The sequence below is a fragment of the Apteryx rowi genome, unplaced genomic scaffold (genome assembly GCF_003343035.1).
Source record: "Apteryx rowi isolate R43461 unplaced genomic scaffold, aptRow1 scaffold_15, whole genome shotgun sequence".
Lineage (NCBI taxonomy): Eukaryota > Metazoa > Chordata > Aves > Apterygiformes > Apterygidae > Apteryx > Apteryx rowi.
In genome coordinates, this window is record NW_020447752.1 from 3,373,013 (window position 1) to 3,382,416 (window position 9,404).

General features: G+C 40.9%; 1 protein-coding gene across 1 annotated transcript in view; it reads right to left on the minus strand.

Moving 5' to 3' along the window:
- TMEM132D (transmembrane protein 132D) overlaps window positions 1-9,404 on the minus strand; it is a 272,972-nt gene that overhangs the window by 42,243 nt on the left and 221,325 nt on the right. Inside the window, exon 5 of the mRNA XM_026058813.1 lies at window positions 42-185. Coding sequence (XP_025914598.1) covers window positions 42-185 — 144 coding nt within the window. The remainder of the gene's footprint in view (window positions 1-41; window positions 186-9,404) is intronic.

Consider the following 9,404-nt stretch of genomic DNA (forward strand, 5'->3'; position numbering starts at 1 on the left):
CAGGGCCACTACCTTTCATCAATGAAGCACTATGATCCTACCTTAATGACATCTTCATCTGATGATCTGCACTCCACAGACTCCAGAAGATCAGTCACAGTCCCATCATCTTCCACGGAGATCACTTTGACAGGGACAGCCACAGTTTTCCCAGTGAGAATAGCTGTATTCAGGATCTCTGCTTCCTAAGAGACCAAAAAAGCCCCTCTGGTTAATATATTTTGCTCTTACTTCATTAATATTGCCTAGATTCAACTTTACATTAATTTCTAATGGCTATTCCAAGAACTACTAGTACACTACGCGGAACAGACAAATCTGCTCCATTTGTTTGTGGAACCAAACTCCCAGTCCTGATCAGTGCTGTTAAAACATTTGTCTAATTGCTATTTCATAAATACTAATCAAGTGCCAGAGCAGACTAACGCCCAAGGAATGATCTTGCATCGCATTAACAAGATGTACCTTGCCTTTAGCAATAGTGAAGTCTCCATCCTGAGCTCACTAATGACTGTGTTGATCATATGAAAACATGGTCTTAGATCTTGTTATTTTACCCACAAAACCTTCCTCTGAAAGATTTTCCACAGCTACTGAAGTGCTGTGACACCACTGGACAAACACTGTCCACATTTATAGTACAGAAGTTCCGTATAATGGTTAGGACACAAGTCTGAATTGAGGAAATTCAGAAGTTCAGAGCTTTTACAAGTTCCTGCAGTGAAGGTGTCTTCTGCAATACATACCTTCTAACTTTCCAACCTCTAGACAGTCTGCACAGGGATACTAGCCACTGTGAAAGTCACCTGGCAGTACCTTCAGCCATCTGGCATGTAGGGTTTGCTCTACAGCATGCCCTCTGACTGCCCAGTCAGTTGGAGGTTCAGGCTGGCCATGTGTATAGAAGCAACTCTAGTCTTAGAGGCAGGCTTTAGGCTGGTCTTCAGAATGAAATGTTGGTGTATTCAGTCAGTCTCCCCATTCCCCACCTGTAAAATGGGCTAGTGGCACTGTATCTCCTTCCCAATAAAACTTGGTTTCCACTGCTCTGCCCCCTGAGAAATTTATTGAGTACCACCACTCTGGTCCCACCTGACTACATGCCCCACAGCACTGTAGGGAATCAGACCCTTGGGAGTCAGGTTTTCTAGGACTTATCCTGGCTCTTGTTGTTCATGGTGGGCTAGTCGCTTGTCTGGGACTATTTCTTTACCACGAATGAGGCTCTCGCAGAACCGTCATCCCACAGAAAGCACAATGCTGAAAAAGCCTGGGCTCCTTAAATGAAATGAGCTGTGCAGAAACACGTTACTGGTATGTCATTATCGTGATGGTTATTGCAAAATGCAGTCCAGCTGTTTGATTTATCACTTCTACATTTAAAATAGTGAGATATGATTATACAAAGAACACAGGCCTAGCCAGCGCTCTCAGCCACCTGGGTGTCACATCGGCCTTGCACATCACTGATTTATGCCAAGATGCAGAGAGAGCACGATTTGGTGCCTGCATTCTTCCATTCCTAATTACAAGACACTGCTCGTTCCTGGAAAGGTTTCTGAGCTTTTCAGAACCATGTCTGCAAATCACAGACTATCCCGTAGAACAAGAGACTCTTGATTTCGGCTGGCTCTTGTGAAATGAAGGCTTCCCAAGCCCCCCAAGTGCTAACTTCTCATTATCTAAATAGCTCACGCTATGAGCTCTGAGACTGACCTGATTTCACTTGTGGAAGACAACAAAGTAAGAGATTGAAACCAAGCCACCAGAAGATGATGACTCCCCCTACTGCCTCTTGGGCTAAAGGGTAGACGCTGAGATTTCTCTCATCTAAAGGATACGGATCAAAAAGACCTCTTCCTATTACTTAAAGGAGCAGAGACACTTTATTCGGGCTCAAAGCAATATTTAAAGAAAGAAGGGAAGAAAGAAAACCCCCTAGTCTTTTGATAGCTGCTTTGCTAAAGTTCTCTCATCGTCACCATGATCTTTAGGGGAGAGTGAAATAGGATTTCACAAAAAGAGAACTTAAGAAGAAAATCCCCTCCCTCTCTCAGCACAAAAGCTCTTCATATATTCTGAAATTATAATTCATACAAAGGTGAGAATATCTGCCTATACTGTAAGGCCCATCTGTCTTGAGCACACATTTGTTCTCAGAAGAAAAAATATTATTTTGGCAAGTGGGATCTCGGAAAGATTTGCAATTAAGTCTCCAGATTCTTTTATTTATTTCCTATCTGGGCTTTGCAACAGATTTACTGCATGCAGGTTATTCAGATACTTTTGCTGTTCTCCTACAGGCTCCAGTGAGCTGCCAATGAGGGCAGCATGACGGAACAAGTGCTATTAAGCATCCACGATAATTACAGAATCCAGGCATTAGGTCCTGATCTTGCAAACACTTGGGCATGTATCTCATTTCATTGGGACTATTCAAGGCCAGAACACACGCCTGGCTGCTTGCTCCTAGCGCCAAGCTGGAAAGACCTGTTCCCCCAAGCAGGAATGGCTTGCTTCCTTCAGTTGGTACATTATAATATGACCCTTGCAATTACTCTACAAAGCAAAAGGAGGTTTAATAACAAAGCCTTTGAAACAGTGTGATTAATGAGGTCTGCTTACCAAAGGCAAGTGTAATTTCCCCTGGCAAGAACTAGCAACTGAGAATGATTCTCAAAAGCTTCACAAATTTCTTTTGAGTTTCCGAATTTTCCAAGTCCTGGCTGTGGATATTCTGAATACAGACTGCATCCTAATGTACCCGATACCTGCCATTTTCTGGAAATGGATGCAATAACAGCCTAATTAGCACATCAGCTGTACACTGTCACCTTGCAAAAGCAGGTGCATAGAGCAGCTGATACAAGCAAATTTCTGCACATACTAAGTCTCAGGTGACTGCAGAGCTCGGTAGCATAGGTCCTGCCCAGAGCCTTCTGCCTGCAGCTACAGTCCAACAGATATGGATCTGTACTTAACCCAATCGTGTGAATAATTTAAATGACTTTAATAGGAGTACTTAAATAAAAAGAGATAAGCATATTCATACCTGGTTCTAAGATAGGAAGCAAAATCGTAATTTGTCTTTATCCAAAATAAAAGTCCAAAATTCAAAGGCTTTATAGCTTTTGCCTGTATCTATGTCTAGATCTATGTTCAAAACCAGTGTGTTTCCAGAACAGGGCATAGTCCATGCCAGCACAATGCACAATACTGCAAATTCTTAGGCAGTTATAAAAATCTCCAAAACAAACTTTGTCCCCCTCTCTCCAAAAGAAATCAAAGAAAAGAAAAAAAAAAAGGTAATGCCTAGAGTTCATACAAATGTCTGGCCAGGTGCTCTGCTTTTCTACCAGTAACCACCAAAGCACTTGTCCAGTCTCAGGAAAGCAAATCCACCCAATACTTCTCTAAAGCAATGGAAGTGCAAAGCAAGCTGGCAACAGTCCGAGCCTGTGCTAGTCTCTGCTAGAATAACTGGCCTGTACGCTCTTTTTGCAGAGTTGTCAGGACCTCCACCTGTTTGCACTTGGAGGATGATTTCTTTAGGTACCTGATCTGCACCTCTCCTTTGAAGGTAGAGGCATACTAACCATTTACACCAATTTAAGCAGCAGGGACAGAATAAAATGTTTCTTCAGTCATGTGTTTAATAGCTAGAGAGGGCTTAATGTTCCCATGGTGAAAGTGTATAAAAATTATTTCATTCTGAGGAAACAAACATGATACTTATTTAGTTATAAATACTTATTTAGTTATACAGAGATTTATAGTTCAGAGTCTCAGCACATAAAAGCTATAAATCTAAATAGTTACTAAGTTAAAAGTGTTACTTTTTGCTGCTTAAGTGATACAGGAATCTTCTGAAGAAATAATATATTCTTTATCCGTAACTAACATAGATTATAGCAGACATGATGTAAGGGTCTTGCAGCAYGGGAATACTTACAGATTTTGCAAAGCTACAGCCAAGTATTCTGACTACTAAAAGTTGATTCCCAGAGCAGCCATAAAAAAGATGCTGATCTTTCTCTAACCATTAGGTAGGACAACTCTATAATTCACATACACCAAACCCCACTAATAATCAAATAAAATAATAATAGCAATCAGAGGAAAACGTTTCTCTTCATGTAACAGAAATGGAAGACCAGGTAATCTTTATTCTGAAATTGTTACCATGTTTAAAAAAAAGGTAATACTTTTAAAGAACATTCTGGAGTGAGTATTCTTTGCCTACTGAAGAGATTCATATTAAATAACTGAACATATTAAGCCCTCCAGCAGAAACATATTCAGAAGATGTACGCAGTAAGCATCTATTTAAGTAGAAATGCAGAAGTGAACACCTATTAGTTTTTCAATTTTAATTGGTAGCATCCCTGCAATTTAATTTCCCTTCGGATTTCTTTTGCCTTATAATTCCTGGGGTGAAAGAAAGGACTTTAACAATATCCTTATAAATCTTAAGAACTTTTTTTCTTCCCTTAGTTTTCTCCCTGTACCACAGTGTTTCCTAATGTTTGTCTTACTAATGACTTTTAAAATAAATAAATACATGACTAACTCATGCTTAGCTTTGAGGCTTTGCACCAGATTTGTAACAGAGGCACTTTATTTAATATTAAAATACAAAGAAAAGTTTAGTAGCAACTGTCAGCATTCTTCTCCAGAAACACTTCAGCGAGATTCAAGATGCTATTTTTATGCCAAATCCCTGCTAGCCCTTACAAACCGCACAACACTCGAGCAGCAGTGACCAAGGCTCTAGTTTATTTTCACAGAAGACCCGCAGATATGTTTCGCCAAAATAACTTGAGCGGATCTGCAGCTCATAGCCTTCAGCACGGAGGGGAAACACAAAAGCTCTGAAAGGGCTGCCTTAAAAATGTAGATTTTGATCCCTGGTATCAGTGGAGTTTCTCCATATTTATAGACTTTAATCGTGATGAGACTCCTTCAATCTTTGTGCTCAAACGACATAATTAGATTTCTAAAATAACCATGTAGATTTATTTTTTGTTCCCCCAAAGAAATTAATGGGAATGATGTACCCAGCTAAATACGTTGAAGTTCCACAACCTGCCATGGCCCTTGTCCTGCTACAACGCACAAGGAAGCAGGCATGAAGCAGCTGCCACAGCATCACAGCACAGGCTCCACGAGCCCAGCAGAGCCCATTACACTAGGTGAATTTTTTTTTTGCAGGCTAAATACCTAACTTCTAAAACAAGCATGTTCCCTTTTGCTTTCAATAGGTACCTTGGCCTTTGGGTTTAACATCTACAGACTGCAATAGCGAAGCAAATAAAACGATCACCGAAATCTCCATTAGTGCAGGGCATGCCACCAAATGACAACAAAGAGCTGCCTGACAACCTGCCCCAGGTGGCACTTGCTAATATCCTTCATTCCCCTCACTGGTTTTCTGTTCATCAGCCTCTCGAGCATTAATGCCAGGTACCACCCCGAAGCTCGGTGCTATTTATTCAAACCAGGCCCAGCTTTCCCTCCTCATCAGCTCACAGCCATCTTCTGCGTATCGCAGAAACCATGCTCCAGTCATGCATAACTAATTTCAAATCTTAYTTAGCATCGAGTCTCAGAATTAAGAAGCTAAGTGACAGCTGTTTAATTAACTCCTTAAGCTGATTAGAAAGCATTACAGAAATCCCCCCAAGGAAGAGTTTATAACTGTCAAGAGAGCCTAAGGCCATGTTAATGCTTCTGTTTAAATTTAGTAAGCTTCTAAACCAATAAAGTATAAATGCTTGACATCCTCACGGATGTGGTCAAATTCAGCTTTTTTCCTCACGTTACCACTGCAAGGAGAGGAACAAAAACAACAACATGGAAGGGATTGGAGAAGTGGGAGAGCAGCAGCTGAAGAGCAAAGCGAAGGGCTGCAGCTCTGCGAAGGAGCCGCCGCGAGCTCCCAGCATCTTGCCCTCCAACACGTGCGATTAGCACCAGCTGCCCGAGGAAAGCTGAGCTTGCACCGAAACCGCAGCCTCATCGCCTAGTTTCCAGTCGCAAGTACAGAGGTTTGCTCCTTGGTTCTTAAAACTTAAATCCACCTTTAATGATAAGATTATGGCAGCTGATGCACAAGTTTTACAAGCAGCTGGTGGGACTAGATAGATGGTGGCATTGAGGAGCTGAAGTGCTCCAAAGCAAATTTCCTGGTTGTAGCACGTGATTGTCAGCTCTGAGCTTGCAAACAGTTCATGTCCAGTCCTAAAATATCAAAATACACAGTCTAAAAGCTTGAATTAAATAAAATAGAAGATTGATTTCTTTATTTGCACTACGGTTTCTGAGCCTTTGTGATGCACTAAAAAAATAAATGAAAAATTAGCTGAAATTCTCCTGTGTTCAAAGCAATAAAGGAACCAGTGTCAGAAAGAATACAAAACAGTTTGTGAGGCCTGTAGTTTAAATGGGAGAGTTGACAATACTGCAAAGTGTTTCTGGAGAAGAATGCTGACAGTTGCTACTAAACTTTTCTTTATATTTTAATATTAAACAAAGTGTCTCTGTTACAAAGGGAGGGTGATTAACCTGGAATGCAAAATGTGAAAAAACTACCAGGAACTTCAAAAATCACTGTTGGTTTAATGTGTGCACCTTTCATTGGGAAGAGTAAAATCTGAAGTTACTGGGAATGGGAGATGGAAAGGGGACAATAAAAGCAAATTAAGCTTGTTTAAATTAAGAACTTGCTGTATAATCAGTTCCATTGTTTCCTTGGGTATAGGCAAGATAGCCTCAGAATCAGATGTGCTTAATATCAGACATAGGGTTAAAAGGAAGCATAAAGTGAGAGCTAAATGTGTTTCTCTGGATGCCTCTACCTGCTGACTCGCAGTCTTCCACACAGCTGCTATAGAGAGAAAAATGGATTTTTTTAAATAGCAAAATGTGATTGCAAAACCATTGGTAAAAAATAAATGGGTGGCAGAATCAATGTCTGAGCAGATTTTTCATTCTTTCTTTTTTAGATGCCATGAAAAGTTCAGACTGCCAGGCAAAGCGGGGGTGTCTCCCCACCAGCCACGCTCTCACACTGCCTCCGCCGGGGCTGAATCAGTGCTTCAGGACTGAGCAAGATTAAGAAACACATGTGGCTGAAAATCAATCTTTTTTCTTGATTTGGGGTTGCTTTTCAACCACACGCATGCCCTATTACACCTCACCACGCCGCTCTGCCGGGCTGTGTCCTGATGCAAGAAGGCGTGGGAACGCCAGCTGGGCTGGGCCACGGGGCAGCACCTCCCACGCTGCACTCACGGTGGCTACGAATACCGGGAAACTGCAGCTTGAGCAAACAAACACATTCCAAGTTGTTGGCAGTTCTTTCCAAGCCAAGCAAAATCCCATATTTGATTAGCTCAATTAGTTTCCTACCTCACTTATATATGACATTAAATGTAGCACAGTAACGACCACTGGGTACCACTGTCCCGAGAGTGTGGCATCATCCAATTTCAAATTTCACGGGACAGTTTGAGGGCCAGGTCTCAACCCGATTTTAGGAAGAGTCTAACAGGCTCCTGCAAAGGACAGAGGAGGCTGTGGGCATTGTAACACATGATGTATAAAACAGATCTGTTGTTGATGCACCTTATCCCAAGTGACCTCTCCTTTCGCAAGCCGCTCAAGAGGGAGCCTTGGAATAAGGGAGGATTCGAACAGCCATGCACATGCACCCCGCAAAACACACAGCATTCATGCACAACCGCATATCCAAACCGGAAGATAATTCCCATCACTAATACTCTTTGTTTTATAACACAGTCCCTTCCCAGTCTCATAAGTTACAAATATTCTTTCAAATCACCATCTCAGCTAAAAGTCAAAAGAAAAATAATGAGGTTAAACTAATATATTCTTATTAATAATACATATGTGGATCCAGTATTAGTACTGAATTAATATGAACCACGCACAATATAAACCACTGATTAATTAAATTATATTCCAATTTTTATGGTAGCATGTATTTGTAGTAGTTTGAAAAGACACTTCATTTAAACACTGAGGTTATCCTTACTGGGAATCAGCGACTTACATTAAAATCACAAGTCTCTCATTGAGATTCTGCAAAGGATGCTAATAGTTAATCATGACATTCAGTCATCTCTCTACTAGTCTTCCTAGCTAAGCATCTTTTCTTGAGGATCTATCACCACCATTTCTATAATTTGCAGATGCCAAACAACTTATACCACAGGCCAAATAGGATATAATTTTTAGAATTTCCTGTTTCTGAGAATTAACTCCAGCTGGGGTATTTCACCCATTAAGGAATTAGAAAGAAACTGCAAGACTTAAACTCAGAAATCCAGGAAGAGAGATATTTCTCTTTGAAGTTCAGTGAAATATTGATGGACCAACACGGTTATACAGGTAACCCAGGCAGCATATTTCCAAGAGTCCCCACGAAAATTTGACAGAGCACCAAAAATTAGTCTGCAGCCTGGCCAGGATATGACAGTGGCTCAATAAAAATGTAGGGCCAATTTACTAGTCTTACCAGCAGGTGCATCTTCTCTGAAGCCAACACATCAATGTTTGCTTAGCTCAGAGTGAATTTGGCTCAGAGGCTGCATTTCAATGGTGGGATGCAACCAAGAGCACAACTCACACAAAACACAAAGGCCAGCAACTGTTTCCAAAGCTATTATAGGCTTTATTTCACATCCTAACTTCAGCTCGTATCATATCTGAAACATAAGTACTTCCAGAGTTTGTTACAGTCCTATAAAAATAAACTGCAATGTTCAGTTCTTTGATGAAATAGCAGGTAGAAACGTTTCCTTTGGAAGAAAAAAACGAAGAGCTAAACTATCAGCTGTACCTATACATCTGCTCTTCAAACTATTTGATTTTGAAGTCTTCAAAATACGACATTCCCTGAAGCCAAGAGCGTCACTGCATCGTGACTTGTTTATGAGGGAAATAGGGCAAGTTTGGCTTCAGAGGAGTGAGCAGATTTGGTAAGGATGAGCAGTGAAACGAAGGCACATACACATATGGAGCACAGCCATCAGATTTTTCCTGTTAAAAATAGAGAACAACCAATGGCCGGACTGTGGTGCAGGGAAAAGCAACATGGGATAATCACGCAGCCCCTCTGCCCCTCCTCATGTCACACTGGAGACATTCAAGAAACACACAATTCTATTTAATCTGAGAGCTAACTTTTGCAAAGCCTTTTAGATACTTTTTATTCTTATTAAGCAACTTTAATCTCTAGATAGATAGAATCTATTGCTGCTAAATTATGTTTGAGCTGAAAGAATGAAAAACAAAATAGATGAGGCAGTGCTGCGTGTAGTACATATGGAGAGAAGCAGTGAGATAGCACAGCTAGGTGTTACCCAGGAAAAGTGGCATCG